Source organism: Lepidochelys kempii, chromosome 19 (assembly GCF_965140285.1).
Source record: "Lepidochelys kempii isolate rLepKem1 chromosome 19, rLepKem1.hap1, whole genome shotgun sequence".
In the NCBI taxonomy this organism is placed as follows: domain Eukaryota; kingdom Metazoa; phylum Chordata; order Testudines; family Cheloniidae; genus Lepidochelys; species Lepidochelys kempii.
In genome coordinates this window covers 11,114,901-11,139,681 of record NC_136398.1, presented here as the reverse complement: position 1 = coordinate 11,139,681, position 24,781 = coordinate 11,114,901, and the positions used below count along the sequence as shown (strand labels likewise).

General features: G+C 52.3%; 1 protein-coding gene across 1 annotated transcript; it reads right to left on the bottom strand.

Annotated features, from left to right (window-relative positions):
• Nucleotides 1-1,049: 1,049 nt before the first annotated feature.
• Nucleotides 1,050-18,660, bottom strand: LOC140900488 (digestive cysteine proteinase 2). Its single transcript, XM_073317838.1, has 11 exons — nt 18,609-18,660; nt 17,284-17,340; nt 15,658-15,750; nt 10,175-10,347; nt 9,251-9,491; nt 7,945-8,146; nt 6,892-7,085; nt 6,293-6,384; nt 5,541-5,702; nt 2,652-2,841; nt 1,050-1,237 (listed from the first exon to the last, which is right to left on the bottom strand). Exons 1-11 carry the CDS (start codon nt 18,658-18,660, stop codon nt 1,050-1,052), a joined length of 1,644 nt encoding a protein of 547 aa, XP_073173939.1.
• Between the last annotated feature and the right edge of the window lie 6,121 nt (nt 18,661-24,781).

Here is a 24,781-nt window from a genome sequence, read left to right as displayed (position 1 = left end):
CCACTGGTGGGCTGAGGTTTGGGTGATATTCATCACACCGGTGGCACCACACACCAGACCCCGTGGCAGGTAGAGCTGGGGCGGGAGTAGTTTTGGTAGAACCGGAATGTTCTTGGGATGTTTATTCTGTCGCTCCTTGAATTGATAACGGGTGGGCTTTCCTTAAGGTGAACCCAGCCTGTACCTGCTCTGCTGGTGTGTTCCTGGGAGCATTGCTCTTTGCTTGCACTATTGTTGAGGACACCTGATCCACCCAGCCCTCTACTTCAGCCCCAGCCCAGGAAGTCCTCTTAACTCTGGAAAGTTTCTTTGAACCCAGACTCACAGGCTGTGTCTGTTCAGTTTCAGAACAGCTACGTGCCCCACCTTGCGACTGCCCCCAGCAGGAGGGGTGCCCTGCTCCGCTCCCTGGGGCAATGTCGGGCAGCATAGAGGCAAGGCACGGCTAAACCCTGCTTCCCCCAGCTCCCACCCCGTTAAACACACAGACACAGCAAAGTTCTTCCCTAGAGTTTATTGTCCTGGCGCTCTCCATGCATTCAGCAGCCTTCTGCTGCGCAGTGTAGCAGAGATCCTAGCAGTGCTGGCTTCCCTACCCAACACTCATCAGTGGCCATGCCTAGCTCTCCCTCTGCCCCCAACGTCTGTGGCTTGCCACCCCCCCCACTGCTTGACACGTTATTAGCACTGTGACGGTGGCAGGTTTGCCTGATGCATAGACACACATCAGCATGGCCCCTGCCTTGCGGAGCTTCTGTGCCGAGGTGGTGCGAGGCACAGGGGGCCCCTCAGCTTGGAGGCCACCCAGCATCTCACAGGACCTTGAGGGAATCAGACCCGTTGTGGTGCTGAAGATTTGTGGGTATTAAAGCAACACTCCGGGAGCGACCTACCCCAGCCAGAGAGTTGCTGCCAGGCCTCCAGCCGGTTCACATAGCTGGAGTCTAGTGGGAACTCAGCCAAAGCTAGCTGTGTAGGTCTCTCTCCCCAGGGCTAGCTGGTCTCTCGAGCAAGGCTGGGGGAACAGGCCCTGCACACAGCATCAGCGCTCAGGCCAGGATGGGGTACGTTGCAGCCGTCGTCACCCCGCAGTTGTTGTCCCGCATGGACATGAGGATGTAGCCGTCGTTACCCCAGTAGGTGGACCAGGAGTTTTTGATGAGCCAATAGCTCTCCCCTTGCAGGACCCCGTAGCCCACGGCCAGCACTGCGTGGTCCAGCTCTGTGCTCTTGTTTCCTAGGAGAAAGGAGAGGAGATTTAGTCTCCCTCTGCTGGGAGGTGAGAGACTGGGCTGTGGTTTCCTGCATGCAGAGGAGGCCAGCAGGCCATGCCCTGCGCAGAGGAACCACCCTACATGTCTTCCTATGTTCATCGTGTAACTGCCTTATAGGAGTTCGTGTAAAGGGGAATGAATAAGAGGGGGCTATAAAAAGGGGTGCAAGATAATGAGTGTCAGGGAAGGTCAATGCCACCCAGGAACAAGGGGATGCCCAATGAATTAAAAAAGGTAACATTTTAATACATGCCTTTTAATCCAATGCATAATTAGCCTGCGGAACTCACTGCCACATGATATCATGGAGGCCATGAGTTTAGCAAAAGTTAGAGGACTGGACATTGAGAAGGAACATCCATAGTTAGGTTAGGTAGAGTAAAAGATAAGAGTTATGAATCTTCCTGCTTTAGGACATTAGGCAGTCACTCTCTGTATGGGGTTAGGGTAAAAGCTTCCCTGCATGTATAGGTTGTTCTATTGGGAGTTTCTGGCACCTTCCTTTGATGCAGCTGGGCGGATGGGACCGTAGCCTTTATTTTTATTTAAAGTTAAGTTTAGTGACATTATATTGCATCCTCGAGGACCTGGCCCTGGCGGCTAGTCTCATGTTCAGCCGTTACCTCTGTTAGATCTGAAGCCAAGGGAAATAACACAACCATGAGAACAAAGCTGCTGGGGGAAGCCAGAGGGTCCGGCACCCCAACTTCGCAGTCAGACGTGACTCTCAGCCAGCCAGTAAAACAGAAGGTTTATTAGACGACAGGAACATGGTCTAAAACAGAGCTTGCAGGTGCAGAGAACGGGACCCCTCAGCTGGGTCCATTTTGGGGGCAGTGAGCCAGACAACCACGTCTGCCCTTCACTCCATGTCCCAGCCAGCCCCAAACTGAGACTCTCTCCAGCCCCTCCTCCTCTGGGCTTTGTTCCTTTCCCGGGCCAGGAGGGCACCTGATTCCTTTGTTCTCCAACCCTTCAGCTTTCACCTTGCAGGGGGGGAAGGGCCCAGGCCATCAGTTGCCAGGAAACAGGGTGTTGGCCATTCTCTGTGTCCAGACCCCTGCACACACCTGCCCTCTAGGGCTCTGCAATGATCACACACCCTTACCCCACCACCTAGATACTTAAGAACTGCATAGGGGAAACTGAGGCACCCCCACAATATTCGGAGGAAACATTAAGAACAGGCCCACTTCGTCACAGTGATGTTATGATTAATTAACAGGATCCTAGATGAGATGGACCATGGGTCTGATCTAGCAGTGGCAAGAATCAATTAGCTGCCCCGGCTTCTGCCCGCAGGGAACCTGGCTTTGTCCAATTTGAGAGAAGCAAAGTCCTCCCCCAGCAGAGCCCCTCGCGCTCCCCCAGACTCACCACAGGCAGGTTCGTAGTAGACACCGTTGGCATAGAACGCAAAGGACTTGGGGGAGGCATCTATGTTCACAGCCACCGGGCCGTGCTTGTAGAGTGCTGCTTTCAGGGCTGTGACGTTCCCGGGGTCTACATTGATGTAGCCAGCGACCTTGGCTATGAGCTCAGACTGGTTGTAGTGACAGTACCCGTTCTGGAGGGGAAAGACAGGTGCAAGAACTGGGTGACAAGGCTACTGCAGTCAAATCCAGAGCCCAGCCCCTCAGCCAGATCTCTCCTTCCCGCCCTAGGCCCAGACTCCTTCATGGCACCATCCGGAGACCATGGCAGAGCAGACTGGGCAGGCTCTGGCCCAGTGGCAGCCAGTCGATGCTGGGCTGTCCAGTCTGTTAACACTCCCCCTGGCTAAGGAGGGAGTTTCACTGGTCTTATTGGAGAAACACTAAACCCAGTGTTGCACTCTATATGATTTTATAAAAATATGCTAATGAGCATGAATCTAATGTAACTGGAATGTGCTTCATGCAAAAGGTCTCTTGTAAGGTATCATTACAAAGCTTTCAGAGTAGCAGCCGTGTTAGTCTGTATTCGCAAAAAGAAAAGGAGGACTTGTGGCACCTTAGAGACTAACCAATTTATTTGAGCATACGAGTGTGGTCATCCTATTTGTATAAATGTACCACTTTTGTATCTGAAACTAGAAATATGAAATATAACTCTGAGATCCTATTGTAATTATGCAAAGTGTGGGCCATTAGTGGTGGTTTGGAATCTTAATGGCTCCCGTTAACCAGGACAATTACCTGTAGATGGCTCTGTTTTACTTAATAACAGGTTTCAGAGTAACAGCCGTGTTAGTCTGTATTCGCAAAAAGAAAAGAAGTACTTGTGGGGTGGGGGGAGAGAAAACCTTTTGTAATGATAAACACCCATTTTTTCATGGTCTGTGTGTATAAAAACATCTTCTGTATTTTCCACAGTATGCATCTGATGAAGAGAGCTGTAGCTCACGAAAGCTCATGCTCAAATAAATTGGTTAGTCTCTGAGGTGCCACAAGTCCTCCTTTTCTTTCTGTTTTACTTATAAGTCTTCCTGCATACCTGTGGGCTGGCAAGTGGGTAATGAAGTCTTACAGTGACATGTGATCATGTCATCTGAACTGGAATCCGTCTTTAACCTGGTGCTTTTCCATTGAGAAGGAGGGGTGGGAACCCAGAGGGACAAAGGATTCCCGCCTTATGCAAAAGATACATAAGTGGGGGGAACAGCACAAAGGGGGCGGCCATCATGAGAAATCCCCTAGCTACCACCTGAGCTGGAACAAGGGCTGTACCAGGGGAAAAGGATGCATCCGATGAAGTGAGCTGTAGCTCACGAAAGCTTATGCTCAGATAAATTTGTTAGTCTCTGAGGTGCCACAAGTCCTCCTGTTCTTTTTGCAGACTGGGAAGGTGTCCAGTCTGTGAAAGAAACTTACTGAAACATCTCTGAGGGTGAGATTTTATCTGTATTCAGTTTCTTACTGTATTAGACATAGACTTGTGTGTGCTATTTTATTTTGCTTGGTAATTCACTTTGATCTGTCTGCTATTACTTGGAACCACTTAAACCCTACTTTCTGTATTTAATAAAATCTCTTTTTACTTAATACATACCTGGGTTAATTAATAATACCAGGGGTGGGGGTGGGGGGCAAACAGCTGTGCATATCTCTCTATCAGTGTTATAGAGGGCAAACAATTTATGAGTTTACCCTGTATAAGCTTTATTTATTTGGGGTTTGGACCCCATTTATTTGGGGTTTGGACCCCATCGGGAGTTGAGCATCTAAGTGTTAAAGACAGGAACGCTTTTTAAGTCTGCAGCTTTGGAGCACGTGGTTCAGACCCTGGGTCTGTGTTGGAGCAGACGGGCGTGTCTGGCTCGGCCAGACAGGGTGCTGGCGTCCCAGCCTGGCAGGGAAAGCAGGGGCAGAAGTAGTCTGGGCCCACCAGTTGGCAGTTCCCAAAGGGGTTTCTGTGATCCAACCCGTCACGCCCAGATCTCCCCCACCCTGCGCCAGCCGAACAGTCTCAGGGTTTGGATCTACACAGGCCGCTCCAGCCACCGCCAGGGTTATGATGAGTTAGCGACAGCTGTCACGCAGGCCCTGGCCATCACAGCCACCATCTCCTTGAGTTCCATGGAGCGGCTCACGGGTGAGAAGTCCCTCTCCTGCACAAGACTCCTTTGCCAGACTCGCCGCTCTCCTGTCTGGGTACTGATGCAGCCCCCGTCACTGTAACGTCTCAGCCAGCCTGGGACGCGGGGCAGGGTTGAATCCGTTTTATAGCTGCAGAGCTGAGGCACGGAAGGAGGGCAGCACTTCTGCTTTCTGGAGGTGCTCAGCACCCCCATCGGCAGTGGGCGCTGCAGCTGCTCAGCACCAGGGCCAGATTTGCACCTTACGCACCCCGAGGCACAGCATCTTCAGCGCCCCCTGCTGCCTACAGCTGCCCTTTGTGTTACCCACGGTTTTGGAGAGGTAGGGCGCCCCTAGGCATGGACCTACTGTGCCTAAGTGGAAATCCAGCCCTGCTCAGTCCAGCCGGGGGCGATCTGCCTGTGATCACAGAGGGAGCCTGGTGGAGCTGGGGATTGAACCCAGGTTGCCATCCACTGCTTTAACCACAAGGCCGTCTTGCCTTTGACAGGCCTGGCAGTGGCTGAAGTGGCCTGTGCATGCCCCAGATAGGGTACGAAGCACCCTCAGCCCCCATGGAGACAGCAGGCACAAGGGTGCCCAGCGTCCCGAAGGCCCTCCCAGAATCTCCCACCGGCGTGAAGAAATTCGTCAGCTCCCCCAAGCCAAACGGCTCCGTGCTCTCCTCGGCCGCTGGCCCAGCGCTCACCTGGCCCATGTACGGCCCGTAGGACTCGGTGCTGGCAATGCCACCGTGCTTCTTCATCCACTCGTATGCCTGCCACTCTTCGCCGCCGTCGCAGGCATGGTTCCCAAAGCCCCAAGAGCAGTCGATCAGGACTTGCTGGGACAGCGGGGTCAGCACTCCGGTCTGGGGGGGCAGCCAGAAGAAAGTCAGGGTTCCAGCCGAGAGCTCCGGAGTCCCGGGTAATGCACAAAGCCCAGAGGAGAAGGGGGATGGGGCTTCCCCCCGGCTCAAGGAGGGGTCAGTTGTCTCCCTCCTCCAGCCAAAAGCACAAAAGGTTCCCTCTGGGCACTGCCTCCATCCAGGGCCTGAGCAGAGGGGGGTCACTGGAGCATGCCCGGCTGCCCCCTGTCCCATTCAAGGATGATTTTCCCCACCCCCCGCATTGCTTCCTCTCCCCAGTGAGGGGTGGCCTCCACTTCCCAGGCATGTTGTGTCTAGCAGCCACACCATGCTCCACATCCCCGAGCTGGTTTTTATCAGGCGCCAGAGGTCACCCGTGGCATGGAGCAAGGCCATGTTCCCTTCAGTGCTCCCACCTTAACTCCCAGCACTGTGCAGCTCGGCCGGAGGGGTGGATTCTTCACCCCAGCAGCCCAGAGGATCCGGACTAGTGGCAGGAGCCTGACAAGTGGGTGTGGGCTCAGATGGCCCAGCCTGCCTCGGAGACTCTGAACTGCTCCCTCCCTAGACACGCAAGGCAGCTGGGCTCTCACCTTGAGGAACAGGGCACCCTCCATTGCCCCGGTGGTAGCAAAGCTCCAGCAGGAGCCGCACACGGCCTGGTCCTTCACTGGGGTCACAGCACCTGGGGAGGGAGGGGGTTACAGGACGGTTTGCAGTGAGGTAGTTTAGGGTTTTTAACATCTCCCACATTCTTCCATGGGAAAGTGGCCATTTTGCAGAAAAGTTCCTTTTCGCAGAGAGTAACGGACCCCACTTCGGCCCTTTGTGGGGCTTGAACCTGGGACCCTCAGAGCTAAAAACAGCCACTGTTACTGCCTGAGCTAAAAGACCTGCTCCGTTAGGTGGAGGCCGCGCGAGACTCAAATCTCTTCTACGGCCCGGCCACTAGAGAGGCATGTAGGCCTGTACCCTTAGTCTGGGTTACGCGATCTCTGGTCAGGAGAAGGTAGGGATGGGGTGTGCCCGGGGTATGCAGTGCATCAGCGCTAGTTTTCTCTGGGATCTGTTTCCCTTCTCAGGCTGTCATATGCAGCGGCTCCAGACGAGAGCCCCCTGGGCAGGGCTTGGACTCCCTGCTGCTCCATTGGGAGGTTAGAATGGGCGGCAGAGCACGGCATGTGTCACTCACCGTACAGCCTCCAGTCCAGGCTCTCCGGTAGGACGAGGCTCTTGTACCCCTCAGACGGGAACGGCTGCCCGTTGTTGGGGGCCCCGCTCTTTAGCCGCCCCCGCAGCACGGCCATCTCCGCCGGGGTGCGGTCGGCCAGGTGGTTCAGCACCAGCTTGTAGGGCAGGTTGTCCCGATTCTTGGAGTGGACGTACCTGGGAGGGGATGGATGCCGTGAAGAGGGAGCTGGACAGCAGGCAGCACTGCCTTGTGGCCACCCAGTAACACCAAAAAAACAAACAATCATAACCGGCATGGGTGGCTCCTAGCCATGCCAGGGCGCATGGGAGAAGCAATCCCAGAAGAAGCTACCTCCTCCTCCCACCTGCTGAGGTTAGCTGATTGGAGGCCCCTAGTCTGGAGCCCGGAGAAGCTCAGGCCTGTAACAAGAGGGAAGGGCCTGGGACAGTATCTGGGTCAGGTTCCATGGGCCGTGATGCAGAGCAGTCATCCCTTAGCACTTACCCTCTAAGCTGCTCTTGCGGGGGAATGTCATGCAAGAGACTCAACCTGCATCACTTCTAGCTGTCTGGGGAGTTCCCTCATCTTGGGGCTGCCCCACATGTGGTGGGAGAGGCCAGGGGTTTGCAGCCAAACTTTCCAGCCCCAACCCCTGGATTTTTTGGGTGCCCAGCTGGAGACGCTCGGGGCGGATTTTCAGCATGGGCCGAGTGTCCCGAACTCTCGAGCTGGACGCCCAAAATACAGCAACCAAAATCACTCTCAAACTGTGTCCTGGGTTCATTCCAGGCTTACGACGCAGCCAACCCATACCCATACGTGAGGGCACGTTTACCAGGCATCCTCCCTTCTCAAGAGAGTACCCCAGCGCATTCCCACACAGGCCAGGCAGGAGTCTCTTCCATTGTTATTAGAAGACGCTTCTATCAAGCAACCAGTATTTTGCTGGTCCCTTGGATCATTCCTTGAGATGCTTAAACAAACCCTCTTGTTCTTCCTTTCCTTTCCTTTCCTTTCCTTTCCTTTCCTTTCCTTTCCAAGATAGCTCCATACCTCATGTTGTGGATGAAGGTTCGTTTCCTGTGTTCCATCTCCTTCTCAGTGCTATACGTCTTCCTGAACTTCTCCTTGTAGTGGTGGAACAGCCGGTGATGGACTCTGTCTATTTCTCTAATTCTCCCGACAAATTCCTGCATTGGATTGGCCAGGATCTGGTGCTCCGGCCCTGCGCCAGGCCAGTGCTCGCATTTTAGACCTAGAAAGGACAGAGGCAGAAGCAACTGTCATGGACAAGTTTGTGGCAGGCACAGATTATCCCTGGAGCAGACTGGCAGGGCAAAGGTTATCAAGAGCAGGATTGACTTTATCTGAGCAATCATAAATCAAGCTGCATCTTCACCAGTTCACTTCTTGCTGCAGTATAAAGTTGTAGTTGGCCTATAGGTAGGGAGTAGGCCAGATTTTGCCGGTACACGGCTGTTAATCTGAAGTAATTCCCTTAGAGTTGGGGGAGGGGAGGGTTACATCAGTGTAAATCCAGGGCAGAATCTGGCCCTGCACCGGTTGTTCACTGTGTTAGGCACTTGCAGAGGGCCCTCCCCATGTCCTTGGGTCAGAAGTAAGGGATGGAGAGCTCTTTTCTAGGACTTTTGTCCAGTTAAGTTTTCAAACCCTAGGGTCGAGCATGGGGAGGTTTGGTTAGGGGGAGCATCTTTATCATCTCGGAAATTCCCGGAGCTTGTTTTTTTCTCAGACCCCACCTCCCCACGCAAGCCAATGGCACTGCCTGTGTTAACGGCACCTGACCCACACCATGGCGTGACGCCAGGGCGCAGGCTGGGCCAGGGCAGTTCATCAGAAGGGCGTCAGAAAAGCTGAGGCACCTGGAGCCTGGCATCAGCTAGCGGGTTAGCCAGCCTGGCTCTGGAGGGCCACGTGGCTGCCACAGGTGTAAACAGACCTCAGCAGAACTATGCTGCTTCACACCCGCTGAGGGGCCGTATGGAAAGTTGACACTTCTCTGCCCAGTGCAAGGTTTGCCAGCGCCAGTATGTTCACATCTAGTGTTTGCCAACCGGAGTCTGCATGGCACGGGCAATCCTTCCAGTCTGTACGGCTTCACCAACAGACTGTGCTCCGTGAGGACACCAGTGCCATCCACACAGGCACCGATCTGGCTTCAAGTCCCTTGATTCACCAACCCCTTTGCCCGGTGTTTGCCTGCGACGTGGCCAGGTATTACTGTAGCCAGAAGCGCTTGCATGGTATGGAGGGGATGGACGGTGTCTCCGCTGGATCTACAGGCCTGTGATGGGTGTGATGGCGGAAGCCCTGTAGACCAGGGCAGCAGTACGCTTACCGTGTGGGAGGCTGAAGACCCCGGCTGGGTAGCTGCGGGCAAAGCTGCTGTAGTCAATCTCATACTTGTCGTAGTGAGAGCCCAGCAGGCTGTTGAAGCCCCGCATCTCGTAGTGGACGGGCACGGGGCCGTCGGCGGAGCTGGCCACCCACAAGGTGTAGACGTTCTTCTTCCGGCCCCAGTAGGACACGTTCTGCAGCACGGTGCAGAGCTGCCCTTTGTAGGGCTCCTCCCGCACGGGCTGGGGAGGCAGCGGGCGTAGGGGCAGTGTTTCCGAATGAGATGGGGCAGTTAACTGCCGGAGCAAGAGAGATCCTACGCGGTGCAAACATGAGGCGCTGCCCACGGCCTTCTGGCCAGCAGCTGTGCGCGCTCTGAGCCGCAGGATGGAGGCTCGCTGTGCAACAGTCAGGCCAAGCTCGCGCCTCGTGGCTGGAAGTCTAGACGCGGGTCAGTCCTCCCCTCTTGGGGGACATTCTCCCCGGGGGTGCACAAAGGGAGAAGTCCCCATCCCCCTTCAGCTGATTATCCCTGGCCCTTGCTCAGGGTGTACAAGGGGGATGGGGTAGGCTTCCCCGGACCCCTTTCCACTTGTGCACCCCTGGGAGGGATAGTTTGACCCCAGCCAGCCCTGGCACAAGCCCCACCAACTTGAGTGGCGAGGCACCTTTCTTAGGGCAGGGCTGGATCTGGCCCTGTGCTTGTAACATCGCTGCCAGGGGAAGGGGTGTGCTGGCTCAATCATGCACTAGTTTGCCGCAGAGCCCCATGGCGCGTGCGCTTTGTAAGGCCAGTGGCCCTGTGGTATGGTGCAGGGTGAGGTAACTACAGGGTCTCCCGGGGGGGAAGGAGAGCCCATTCGCCGAGCAGGATGCCTGGCATCTGGGGCCCTTCTTCGGCTGGTCCCGCGAGACGTGGGCTCACCTTGAAGCCGCCCAGGCGGGGAAAGACGCTCTGCGGGCTGATGAGATCCCCAGCCGTGCCGTTGACCCGGAAGCACTTCCGAACGTTTGCCTCGGTTTCTGTGGTTTCTGGGGTCACCTTGAAACTGGCGCCGAATGGCTCCAGAGAGCCAAGCTGGTACGTGATCACTTGGCCTGCAGGGACGCACCCAGGGCAAACAGTTACCATAGACGGCTGTAACAGTGCTGTAGGCGTTCACGCCCTCCCTGAGGGCAAGGGGAAGCGTAACAGAGGCGACCTTCACTCTGTGCTGAGTGACGGGGGTTGGGAGACGCGGGCCATGCCAGGGGCTAGAGGTAGCCTCCCATGCCCCGGCACTCACGGCAGTGGGACTAGTGGGACTCCCCCAGGTTGCTAAGTAGGAGTAAATGGGGTGCTCACTGCTGCAGGATCAAGTCCCTGGTGCTCCCCTCCTGCTCAGCACTTGTTCGCCAGCGGAGCTGCCCTGACGTGCCGCTGTCAGGAGTGGAGAGGAGAACAGGCTTGCTGGCCAGGGGAGGGTGGCCAGTTTAGTTGCAGCAGCTGTGACCTGAAGCCGTTAACCGCGCTCTAGCAAAGAATCACGGCATAAACCAGAGCCTTGTGCACTGTGGGCCTCAGCCTGAGCGTCCTGGCTTGGATTTCCCTCTCTGACGCCCCCGGCCTTCGCTGCGGGGGCTGCCTGCGTCAGGACCTCAGCTTGGTAATATGCTGGGGCCAGATCCTATGCTCGGGGGTGCAGATAGTCGCTAACGCTAGAAGCCCAGTTTATCTGGATACCAGTCTAATAGGTCAGACTGGCTGTAGAATGACCGTGCCTAATCGGGTACAGAATGTGAGCGAGGCCAAACAGCAAAAATTAAGGTGTTTGTACACCAAAGCGAGGAGCCTAGGTAACAAAATGGAGGAACTAGAGTTACTGGTGCAGGAAGTGAAACCAGATACTATAGGGATAGCAGAAACAGGGTGGAATAGTCGTCATGACTGGACTACCGGTGTTGAAGGGTCTGTGCTGTTTAGGAAAGACTGAAATAAAGGTAAAGGTGGTGGAGTAGCACTGTATATCAAGGATGAGGTAGAATGTAAAGAAACAAGAAGCGATGGAATGGATAAGACAGAGTCCGTCTGGGCAAAAATTACGTTGGGGAAGAAAACTATTAGAGCCTCCCCTGGGATAGTGTTTGGGGTGTGCTATAGACCGCCGGGATCTAATTTGGATATGGATAGAGCCCTTTTTAATGTTTTTAATGAAGTGAATACTAATGGAAACTGCCTGATCATGGGAGACTTTAACTTCCCAGATATAGACAGGAGGACAAGTGCTAGTAATAACAACAGGGCTCAGATTTTCCTGGATGCGATAGCTGATGGATTCCTTCATCAAGTAGCTGCTGAACCGACAAGGGGATGCCATTTTAGATTTGGTTTTGGTGAGTAGTGAGGACCTCATAGAAGAAATGGTTGTAGGGGACGACCTTGGTTCGAGTGATCATGATCGGTTCGAGTGATCATTTAATTCAGTTCAAACTGCACGGAAGGAGTAACAAAAATAAATCTGCAACTAGGGTTTTTGATTTCAAAAGGGCTGACTTTCAAAAGTTAAGGAAATTGGTTAGGGAAGTGGATTGGACTGAAGGACTTGTGGATCTAAAGGCGGAGGAGGCCTGGGATTACTTCAAGTCACAGCTGCAGAAGCTGTCGGAAACCTGCATCCCAAGAAAGGGGAAAAATTCTTTGGCAGGAGTTGTAGACCCAGCTGGATGAGCAAGCATCTCAGAGAGGTGATTAAGAAAAAGCAGAAAGCCTACAGGGAGTGGAAGATGGGAGGGATCAGCAAGGAAAGCTACCTTATTGAGGCCAGAACATGTAGGGATATGGTGAGAAAAGCTAAAAGTCCAGTAGAGTTGGACCTTGCAAAGGGAATTAAAACCAATAGTAAAAGGTTCTATAGCCATATAAATAAGAAGAAAACAAAGAAAGAAGAAGTGGGAACGCTTAATACTGAGGATGAAGTGGAGGTCAAGGATAATCTAGGCATGGCCCAATATCTAAACAAATACTTTGCCTCAGTCTTTAATAAGGCTAAAGAGGATCTTCGGGGTAATGGTAGCATGACAAATGGGAATGAGGATATGGAGGTGGATGTTAGGATATAGATATTCAGGCCTGTCTGTAAGGCCTATACTCGAAGAATTTAGGTGTATTCTTATCACTCAGTGGTTTGAGCTTTGGCCTGCTAAACCCAGGGCTGCGAGTTCAATCCTTGAGGGGGCCATTTAGGGATATGGGGCAAAAATTGGGGATTGGTCCTGCTTTGAGCAGGGGGTTGGACTAGATGACCTCCTGAGGTCCCTTCCAACCCTGATATTCTATGATTCTATGAAAAGAAAGAATCAAAATCACTGTCTGCAGGTGTAAGGGCCTTCTCTTACTGTGACAGTCTGAGGCCCTGTGCTTAGGCTAAGGCCTTTGGCTAAGCAGCAGAGGCAGCCATAAGCTGGGAAGCGACCGGTCACATCCTCACATCCCAACCTAGTCACATTGAAAGAAGGTGCTATTGGGCTGTTAGGAATACAATCCTGTCCTGATAATGCTCATCGCCTCCAGAGAAAGGGAAGTGCCTAGAAAATGTAAAAGGAAACTTAGTTTGATAGCATCCTGTCTGGCAAGAATTCACTTATCAATAGCTGGGATGTGAAATCCTCATTTCTGTGTTTGTTCTATCACTGTAGTCCCCATTTCCCCATTGTTTGTCTGTATAATCTCTGTCTGGTTCTGTGATTGTTTCTGTCTGCTGTATAATTAATTTTGCTAGGTGTAAACTAATTAAGGTGGTGGGATATAATTGGTTAAATAATCATGTTACAATATGTTAAAATTGGTTAGTTAGATTTCAGGAAAATGATTGGTTAAGGTATAGCTAAGCAGAACTCAAGTTTTACTATATAGTCTGCAGTCAATCAGGAAGTGTGTGTGTGTGGGGAAAATGGGAACAGGGAATGGGGGTGGGGAAATTGGAATCATGTTTTGCTAAAGGGGGAAATGGGAACAGGGAATGGTGGCGGGGGGAAAATTGGAATCATGTTTGGCTAAGGGCAGAAATGGGAACAGGGACACAGGTGTAAGGCTCTGTGGTGTCAGAGCTGGGAAGGGGGGACACTAAGGAAGGAAACTGGAATCATGCTTGCTGGAAGTTCACCCCAATAAACATTGAATTGTTTGCACCTTTGGACTTCGGGTATTGTTGCTCTCTGTTCATGCAAGAAGGACCACGGAAGTAAGTGGGTGAAGGAATAAGCCCCCTAACAGTAGATATTACCATATCTGAAGTAGAAGTGAACCTCGAACAGCTTAATGGGACTAAATCGGGGGGCCCAGATAATCTTCATCCAAGAATATTAAAGGAATTGGCACACAAAATTGCATGCCCATTAGCAAGAATTTTTAATGAATCTGTAAACTCAGGGGTTGTACCGTATGACTGGAGAATTGCTAACATAGTTCCTATTTTTAAGAAAGGAAAAAAAAGTGATCCGGGTAACTAAAGGCCTGTTAGTTTAACATCTGTAGTATGCTAGGTCTTGGAAAAATTTTTGAAGGAGAAAGTAGTTAAGGACATTGAGGTCAATGGTAAATGGGACAAAATACAACATGGTTTTACAAAAGGTAGATCATGCCAAACCAAAGTAACAGATTTGTTAGACAAAGGAAATGCAGTGGATCTAATTTACCTAGATTTCAGTAAGGCATTTGGTACGGTGCCACATGGGGAATTATGAGTTAAATTGGAAAAGATGGGGATCAATATGAAAACTGAAAGGTGGATAAGGAATTGGTTAAAGGGGAGACTACAGCGGGTCATACTGAAAGGTGAACTGTCAGGCTGGAGGGAGGTTACCAGTGGAATTCCTCAGGTACTGGTTTTGGGACCAATCTTATTTAATCTTTTTATTACTGACCTCAGCACAAAAAGTGGGAGTGTGCTAATAAAGTCTGTGGATGATACAAAGCTGGGAGGTATTGCCAATTTAGAGAAGGACCGGGATATCATACAGGAGGATCTGGATGACCTTGTAAATTGGAGTAATAGTAATAGGATGAAATTTAATAGTGAGAAGTGCAAGGTCATGCATTTAGGGATTAATAACAAGAATTTTAGTTATAAACTGGGGATGCATCAATTAGAAGTAATGGAGGAGGAGAAGGACTTTGGAGTATTGGTTGACCACAGGATGACTATGAGCCGCCAATGTGATATGGCCATGAAAAAAGCTAATGCAGTCTTGGGGTGCATCAGGCAAGGTATTTCCAGTAGGGATAAGGAGGTTTTAGTACCGTTATACAAGGCACTGGTGAGACCTCATCTGGAATACTGTGTGCAGTTCTCGTCTCCCATGTTTAAGAAGGATGAATTCAAACTGGAACAGGTACAGAGAAGGGCTACTAGGATGATCGGAGGAATGGAAAACCTGTCTTATGAAAGGAGACTCAAGGAGCTTGGCTTGTTTAGCCTAACCAAAAGAAGGCAGAGGGGAGATATGATTGCTTTCTATAAATATATCAGAGGGATAAATACCAGAGAGGGAGAGGAATTATTTAAGCTCAGTACCAATATGGACACAAGAACAAATGGATATAAACTGGCCATCGGGAAGTTTAGACTTGAAATTAGATGAAGGTTTCTAGCCATCAGAGGAGTGAAGTTCTGGAACAGCCTTCCAAGGGAAGCAGTGGGGGCAAAAGACCTATCTGGCTTCAAGATTAAACTCGATACATTTATGGAGGAGATGGTATGATGGGATAACATGATTTTGGCAATTAATTGATCTTTAACTATTCATGGTAAATAGGCCCAATGGCCTGTGATGGGATGTTAGATGGGATGGGATCTGAGTTACTGCAGAGAATTCTTTCCTGGGTATCTGGCTGGTGAATCTTGCCCACATGCTCACGGTTCAGCTGATCGCCATATCTGGGGTCGGGAAGGAATTTTCCTCCAGGGCAGATTGGAAGAGGCCCTGGGGTTTTTTTGCCATCCTCTGTAGCATGGGGCACGGGTCACTTGCTGGAGGATTCTCTGCACCTTGAAGTCTTTAAACCATGATTGGAGGTCTTCAATAGCTCAGACATAGGTGAGAGGTTTATTGCAGGAGTGGGTGGGTGAGATTCTGTGGTCTGCATTGTGCGGGAGGTCAGACTAGATGATCATAGTGGTCCCTTCTGACCTTAATATCTATGAATCTGCACCCCAGAGCATAAACTGATCTAGGCTTAGCCTCTGGGGCCTTGGCCCAGGTGCTGCCTCTCTAGGCGTGCTATGACAGAGACATATCCACAGCGCTAGATGCATTCAGAGGAGAGAGCTCTGCCGTGCAGCCAGACGTGGGCAATCCATTCAATGGGGGTAAGGGGAGAAGGACACTGCCTCCCTGGACCGCTACCCCAACAGTACCCCGGTGACTTACCATGGTAATACTGGATACGGCTCTGGCCTCCGGTCAGGTTGTACCAGGCTTCGAAGGGCTCCTTGATTTCAGCATAGGGCAGGCTGATAACCCCTGCAGGACACAAGGTGACAGAAGCCAGATTAGCCTGTCCCATAAGAGACAAGGGACAAGATCTTAGTTACAGTTAATCACTTTAGAGACAGTGTGCCCCACCCATCCGGTCAGAGAGGGCTCGCCAGCTGCAGGGCAAATGCAGGGGAAGTTAAGAGCAACCGATCAGTTGATTTTAAACACAGGAGCCTAATCCTGAGCCCCGGCTCACCCTGCACCCAGGCAAACTCCCCCTGAAGCCAGTGGGAGGGTATAAAAGCCAGGTAAGGGGTTGCCCCAGTGTTCTCTAACCTGGTTTCATGGTTCAGCGCTTGCAGTGCAAATCCTTGTTAAGGGCTGCGAATTCACGACAGAGTGGGGTTGGGGGGATGGGGCAGCACGGAGGTAAATTTCAGTGGCCAGAGACATCCCTTCTAGTGAGAGCTCATTGGGAGGAGGCCCAGGGCACTTGCCCAGCTAGGAGGAGGTTGCAAGTTCATCTCAATAGGGGTCCTAGCCAAACCACTTCAGAGGGGAAAAAAGCTCATTTGCCAGGCTCCAAAAGGGGCGAGAGGTGGGGACGGGGACGGGGGGGGGGGGGGTTTAAGGTTGTTTCAAGGTGTCGTTGAACAAGATTATAGGCACCTCCTTCCTAGGGCACTGAGAAATGGGAGCTGAAGGCTCTCTTCTGCAGTGCATAATGTGAGCAGTCCTGGAAACCAAGCTGATGAGAACAGTGGGGAGGGAACACACCAGCCCCCTCCTGCCTTTGTGGCACTTAAGCCTGCAGCTCTGATTGTGGAGGGTGATATCATGGCTTCTACAGAATTACTTTCCTCCCTACTCTTTGGACTCTTACACGGGAGCGTGGCATTCAAACACAGACCTCAGCCGGTCCCCTTAAATAGAGGAGATGCAACTGTCTTTCAGACTATACCGATGGAACAAACCTGGACAACAGTATTCTAACAGGTAGGGATCAGGGCCTTAAATCTGCACTCCTTTGCATTTCGTGGCTGGGGAGGGGGCGGTCTGATTTGAATCTGAGACCCAGCTATGCAGCTTTGGTGGCTGGAACACATCCCAAACCTGGAGGGGACTGATTTCTCAAGCCAGATATGTCTGACATCTCAAGAGAAGAGCTAACTCCCTCCCCCCGAACCCTTGAACCCAGACCCCAGGCTAAACTTGACTTGGAGCTGAGCACCACTTCTGCCTTGCCAAAGTACTTCAGGCCACATTTTCAAAGATATTTAGGTGCCTACAGCTGCAGATAAGCACCTAACCAACTCCCATTGATTTCCAGTGGGAGTTAGGTACCCAACCTACATGAGAGTTTTCGGAAATCCCACTAGGCCCCTATCTGCATTAAATACCTGTGAAAATCTGTCCCTGTGTGATTCTACAGCACCTTCCAGCCAAGGATCTCCAAGCACTTTGCAAATGCTAATTAAGCCTCAGAATTCCCATCCTTAAGACATTTCCTCACCACCACCCCGGGACAGCCCCCAGCCCCCAATACACGCAGGGCCAAGCCCCCTCCTGGAGCATTACCTGTAACGTGATAGACATCTCCAAACTTGGGGAGTGGTTGCAGGTTGCCCTCGGCTCCTGGAAGAGAAGGGTCGTCTTATTCCCCGACTAGCAGCCACTTCACTCCCCACCAAGACCAGCCGAGGGAAGATGAAAGGACCCAAAACCTTCACAGCTTTGCGGGGGCCGTGCACAGTGTCTATCCCAGCCAGGTGCAAAGAGCAGTCCCGCTGGCAGTGAGTTAGACAGCTGAGTGGGAAGGAAACTCTGCTGGCTTATCACGTGGGGTGACCTGTTATCAAGCTCTTGACCCCTGAGCATCCCGAGCTGGGGATGTGACCTCCCGAAACTATTCCCAGATCCCTGGGGCTCACATGCAAAAAGTGGGGCTGGAACAATTTTTATAGGGGGGGGTGCTGAAGGCAGAAGCCAGGGATTTGGGTTGTTATTACTACTTCAAGCCAGGGGGTGCAGGAGCACCCCTAGTTCCAGCACCTATGCATGCAGAGAAGGGAAGAGAAGATGAGCATGGCCTGGACAGGGTGCTAGAGTTCTGGAGGGGCACTCCCCCCCCAAACTCCCTCCCCCAAAAGCAGCGCAGGGGCTATACCCCAGAATTAACTACTTTACACCCCATGCCTAATTCACATGCCTGCTGTGTCCCACTCTCCCAGACCAAGTCCGAGGGCACAATGGGACCAGTCCCGCTGATCTCACGCACCCGCAACTCCCAGAGAGGCCAGCGAGCGTCTGGGGTGTGGGCTAAATCCTTGGCTACCATCGGTGGATAGAGGCTGCTTCATGTCAGCACTCTCTGTCCCAGCAAGCAATTGTACCTAGTGTGGACAGCAATATTTCTGCCCAGGCCAGAACGAGGGAGGCCCCAGAGAATCCCTGGCTTTTCAGTTCCTACCCCCTGCTCCCTCCTAATTTCCCGCCCCCCTTTCTGCCGGGGAAAACTCCCACCACACCCCGAGTCCCACTGGCCTCAGGGCAGGCCATGGCCCTCAGGGCAGAGAAGAGACAGAACTTGGCGGGCATGGCTACGAAGGGAGATTCTTAACAGAGGCTGCTGGAGGCAGACAGGCCCCGTGGGACTCGCAGCTGCTCGCTCCCAGACTGACAGTCGGACGCAGCCCCCACACTGCCTCGCCTCTGGAGTCACGGAAGGGACTGCAAGCACCGTGAACAAGGGAACATTCGCCGTCTCCCCGGTTTCTTGGACCAAGCACATTGGCGTTAGGCTAGATGGCCCAGCACCGCACTCACGGCAGGGCAGCAAAGATGCCTTTCCAGTAGCGGCCAATACACAGGGTGGGGCGGGATTAGCAGGGAAGTAAACTCACCTGAGCAACAGCTCCACAACAGAAGAATCAGCATCCGCCTGAGGATCGCCATGGGTGAAGGACGTGCAGCCAGGCAATCCCTCATTCCCTCTTTGCAAGTCGAACCTCCCAGAAGCCCCCTAAAAAAGAGGCTGGATGTAAATCATCAGCACTCTGTCAACCAATGGGAAAAGTCGGCCCCGCCCCATGGGTGGGTTCAAGAAATGCAACTGAATTCAAGGGCCTGGTCATTTCTTTGTACCCAGGCTGTTGGCTGCTGCAGGTCCAGGGTTTGAAGCACTGGCTCAGCATGTTCTCACTGAAAGACAATCATTGTAGGACAGATCAAGGCCAAAAGACGCCGTCCCTGGGATGGGGAGTGGTGTGTGTGGGGACTGTCGACTCAAAGGCCTTGGATCTGTCCATTGGCGGGGATGAACAGGCTCTAGAAGTTGGCAGTGCTGCATCGTTTTTGCTTTCGTCTCTGCACACTGCAACGCCCGTTCTGGATCTCACCGTGCAGATCTCACTTGCCCGGTGTTTCAGTACTACAGTGATGGGCGTCGGAGACAACTATATTGTGGTGTCACCCCAGGATATTGCTCCTTCAAGACCCCCACCTCATTTCTCTCCTCCACACAATTTGTTTCCATCTGCTGTTAGAACCAGCAGTCGAGGAGAATGTGATTTGTCCTTCTGCAGCCTGGCCTTACCCAGTTCTCTAGGCATTAAGAGCAGACATTTTGGGGATATCAATTGGGGTGAGGGGGGCACCTTGAGACACCATAGGTTTTCTGAGGTGCTTGGGCACCCAAAATCGATGGCCTCCTGTGGCAATGTGTCTTGGTGCTATATGTGGGGTCCAATATAGGATGCTAAGAATCTCTGTAGAAGCATCCAGGTTGATCCCCACGCCCCATGAACCCCGATCTTGGAGAAATGCTGAATACTTTGTGTCTGACTCATCCCTCAGCTTTCAGTCAGTGGCAACAGCTGGTCAGGCCATTTATGTGGGGTTTTTTTGGTTTAAAAACAGAATAAACAAGCACTGATAAAGAATGCAGAAAAGGGAAAATGCTTAGTAACTAATTCTCAGGTAGCCTTCGCTCTCTCCACTTGCTACAGCTGGTTTCCATCCCAAGGTCACCAGCAAACACTTTCACTGCCAGCTGAGTCAGTATGTTCCTTGGAACCCCAAACAAAGGAGATAAGAACTCTGCTCTTTTGACCGGATCCTCCCAGCTCATGCTTATGCTCATAAGAAATTCAGGCCAAATTCTGCTCTGGTTCCCAAGGATAAAGCTGGTGTGATTCCGCTGAGGTCCATGGAGTTACTTGGGCTTTACAGCAGTGCAGGTGAAAGTGAAAATTTGAGCTGTTGATTTTAAGAGCATCCTCAGGAATTAATACTAACCTATTTGTATTGTGGGAGCATCTGGCCATCAGCCAAGGACCCGGACCCATTGTGCTAGGCACTATACACACCCATAAAGACAGTTCATTTCCCAAAAGAGCTTATGATCTAAGAATAAGGCAAGAGACAACAAGCCGAGAGGGAGAATAGACGCCCAGATTCTCCAGTAACTGATCTGTTGCCGTGAAGCCTCTCACACCAGCCACAGGCTGGACACGGGATCTGAGTCCAGATCACTTTGTCTCTGGCAGCCAGGAAGCTGCAGGGACTCATTGCATTAGCAGATGCAGGCCATTTCCTCTGAAGGTGTTTGTCAGGGTTGCTCAAGAGGACGGGCATTGATGGAGGAGGCAGAGTCAGGCTCTTCCATTCATTAATCGGAAGGGCTAAAATGTCTGCTGAGCCTCATAACGATAAACCCTCAGAGCATTTCTGGTGACGTCCTACGCTAGCAGTGTATCACCAGGGCTGTGCAAAGTCAAGTGCAAGAGGAAGAGAAGGAGCTGCCCCCGGCAGTGGTGCTTGGAGATCACAAGGTAAGAGACTGACGCAAGGGAGAATGGGGCTGAAGGTGATGCTAGCATCGCTGAAAGGCAGCCCCTATCTGTGCAACTGTCACGGGTTGCTTCTGCAGCGGCTAGCAGTGGACTCTGTAGCCACAACACCATTGCCAGAGTCCAGTGTCAGACGGTCAAGAGAAACAGTGGGAATATAGACCAGAGGTGGGATTCTTCTTCCACATGGTGTGTTAATGAGCCTCAGCAAAATTCATTCGGGATTGTTTTTTTTCCACTCACAGCTCCAGCTCCTAGAAGACAGAGAAAGAAAAGACCTTTTAGGTCCCCAGGCAACCCTCTGGCCTGGGTCTCTTCCTTAAAGTTTATTTTCTAGCACGTTATTCAGTCTAATTTGAAAAGTTTTGCTGCAAAGATTTCCCAGAAGTCCCCATTGCAGAGGTATCCATTTCATGCTGGAACATGACACTCTGGCTCCTAATTCCCCTGGGTGCAATTCTCTGGGCACTGGATCTGCCCCTCCCTGGTGACTCCTGGCAGCAATTTGCTCAGCGGCCCAGCACGTGGGGCGATTCCACCAGACAGGGCTGGGTGGCATATGATCCAGAATGATTTGCTTCCCTTACAGGTGTCTACTGTCAGGACTGGGCAGAGACATTCCTAATGGGCCCCTTTTCTGGATGGACCAGCTCCTTTCCAGGATGGTCGGTTCAATGCAGGACACTTGAATCACCTTAGAGAAGGCCCCCCCCTGCCCCCAGATTGCAGGGCTCATCCTCTACAGCAGGGGGCATTACGCCCCCCCCCCTTTCTGCCCCATTCTCTAAGAGGGAAATGGGGTCTGGTGGTTAGAGCAGGGGAGCACTCATGGGTCAGAACTTCTAGGTGTTTTTGTCAGGTTCCTGGCTACTGGCAGTCTGTTGAACCCTTTGCCTCTGCTGAAGAAGTTCTGGGAGCAAAGCATCTGACCCTTCCAAGTCATATTGTAAAGAAGCAGGCAAGAGGGTATAGAATCATAGAATACCAGGGTTGGAAGGGACCTCAGGAGGTCATCTAGTCCAACCCCCTGCTCAAAGCAGGACCAATCCCCAATTTTTGTCCCAGATCCCAAAGGGCCCCCTCAAGGATTGAACTCACAACTCTGAGTTTAGCAGGCCAACGCTCAAACCACTGAGCTATCTTTTACCACCAATCAGATTGATGGGACTCTAAGCATCTAAACCCCACTCCAATGTTTCCCTCAGCCTGACATGTGGCTGCTGAGTCCCTCTGGGCATTCCCAGCTTTTCCCCAGGGTCTCTAAGTAACATTAGCTGCTCCCCTTAGTTTCCCATGAGGCCTCATTCCCCATGCGAGGCAAACACACAGGCTGGGTGAGAGGCACTCAGCATCCTGGGGCCTGCTCCAGCCTTGGCAGCCCGGCTTCGGGTTCCTGAGATTGCTGCTCCTCTGGGGCCCCGGCAGAGTTAAATGACTCCTGATTCCTCCTGACTTCACAGCCCATCCACGTGGGAATCCCCTCATTGGACAGGAACCAGGACCTCTCTTCACCAGCTCTGTAGGGCCCAGGTGCCCACATCCCACCTCCTAGTATGACTGAAATGGCACATGGAACCCAGAGCAAACCTTGGACCAGGCTGGGGACACCGAACTGCGAATATCCCTGTCCTGGCAGGACCATGGCGCGGCACTGAGATGCTGGCTGGATAGATACAGGGATGGGTGCGGCTCTGACCAATCCCAGCCTTCGGTGAGGTGAGCTCTGCGTCTAGACATAGCTCGTCTGGTGGTTGGAACAGGGGGGATGGCAGTTATCATTTGTGGGTTTTCTTTATGGCTCTGGGATGGGCATAGGGTGTAGAGGTTAGAGCAGGGGGGCTTGGGAGTCAGGACTCCTGGGTTCTTTTTGCTTGAAAAATTGTCAGCTGGCTCTAGGAAATATTATTATCCCAGAGGATGGGCAGAGAGGGATCTACCCTTTTGTTCTGTCCTGGGCGGGGTTCCCTTGGTGAATGCTAACCCAACTCTCACCATCTGTTACCCTGAAAGTGCCAAGTGTCAAGGCTGGGAAGAGACCGATAAGTGAAGGCAATCCCAGTACTCTGCACTGCGAGGCTGCTGCCCTGCGGCCTATGGCCAGGGGGTACATCTCCATCTGGTGTAAGGGCTGGGGACCTGGTCACGGAGACTTGCTGAGGAGGGGAAGCGGGTTGTGGCGATGTCTTTGTACCATAGGAACAGCCTGGGAAGAGTTGTCTTGGGGGTCATGCTGGATAATCTGTTGACCATGAGCTCCCGGTGTGATGCTGTGGCCAAAAGGGCTATTGGGGTCATGGGATGGATACATAGGGGAAGCTCGAGGAGTTGAGAGGTTATTTTACCTCTATATTTGGCATTGCTGCGACTGCTGCTGTAATCCTGTGTCTGGTTCTGGTGCCCACAATTCAAGGAGGATGTCGATCAGTTGGAGGGGGTCATAGAAGAGCCATGAGAATGATTAAAGGATTGGAAAACCTGCCTTACAATGCTAGATTCAAGGGGCTCAATCTGTTTATCTTAACAAAGAGAAGGTTAAGGAAGGACTTGATCCCAGTCTAGAAGGACCCAAATGGGGAACAAATATTTGATAATGGGCTCTACAGGCGGTGAATTGAAATATTTTGGTTTTCAATATTTTGCCAAAAAGTCAAATTTACACACACACCCTGGCCTATTTTCTGACTGGTTCTAATGCTGTGTCTTTTGCCTTTTAAATAACATTCATCCGATGAAGAGACCACACAGGCTGGTGGGGTGCAAATAACCATGTTTACTAACTATGCACTACGCATGACAGGCCGACCGACACCCACACAGATGCTCTGGTTGCTTTTGAACCACAGAACATGGTGAGCGCTGCTAGAGGGCTCACTGGACACTACCCCACTCCCATACACAGCCACAGAATAGAATATGGTACGAACCCAATTTTTCTCTTCCTTTTTATGGATTGTTTCTCTGTTTCCAGATGCCCCTAAAGGAGTTAGCATCATGACCATGCTAGGGTCCAACATGTGAAAAGGCGGATCTGTGAATCTGACGTGCCATTCAACCCACAGCATCCTTCCTAACGCCATCTGTGTCTGGTACAAGGATAATGCTAGTCTGGGGCTTTTCCAGTGGGAGCAGGTGTTTGAGAGCATCACAGCAAAGCATGCTGGGGAATGTCACTGTGAGGTTCAGGGCACAGCTGGGACATCCTGCCCCTCCTCTGTCACCATCTCTGTCCTGGGTAAGTGCTCAGGGCTGAGGGGCCTTGGCATCCCTGAGAGGATGGCTGGGCACCCCCAGACATCAGGATGGCAACCTCTCAGGCCACAGGTGCTGATCCCATCAGGCTCCATGCCATCTTTGTCTGGAGGCAGGCTGAGTCCCACACACTGCGCTGGAGGCCACTGGCATGACACTGGTGATGCCAGCCCCCATCTGCTCCTCATGATACCACCCATGTCCCTTCCCATTTGGGCAGATATCACACAGAGCCTCTGTTTGGGCCTACAGGAACTCTACAACCACTTGGAGAATCACTGAGCCAGTTCCCACTGAGATCTCCTGAGATCCCAGCCATCTGGGGTCCCCACTGTGCTGCCGGTACCCTAAACACAAAGAGGACCCATCGCTCAGTCTGCCAGATGCCCACCTGGTGTGAATCAGCCATAGCTCCAGGGGAGTGAATGGGGGTCAGAGCCCCTGCTGCTGTGAATCGGCCATAGCTCCAGGGGAGTGAATGGGGGTCAGAGCCCCTGCTGCTGTGAATCGGCCATAGCTCCATTGGAGTGAATGGGGCCAGATCCCCTGCTGCTGTGAATCGGCCATAGCTCCAGGGGAGTGAATGGGGCCAGATCCCCTGCTGGTGTGAATCGGCCATAGCTCCAGGGGAGTGAATGGGGCCAGATCCCCTGCTGGTGTGAATCGGCCATAGCTCCAGGGGAGTGAATGGGGCCAGATCCCCTGCTGGTGTGAATCGGCCATAGCTCCAGGGGAGTGAATGGGGCCAGATCCCCTGCTGGTGTGAATCGGCCATAGCTCCAGGGGAGTGAATGGGGCCAGATCCCCTGCTGGTGTGAATCGGCCATAGCTCCAGGGGAGTGAATGGGGCCAGATCCCCTGCTGGTGTGAATCGGCCATAGCTCTAGCGGAATCAATGGAACCTGATCCCCAATTGGATCTGGTATAAATTAGATTCGGTGGATTAAATAAATGAGGCTGCATCGATTTACACCAGC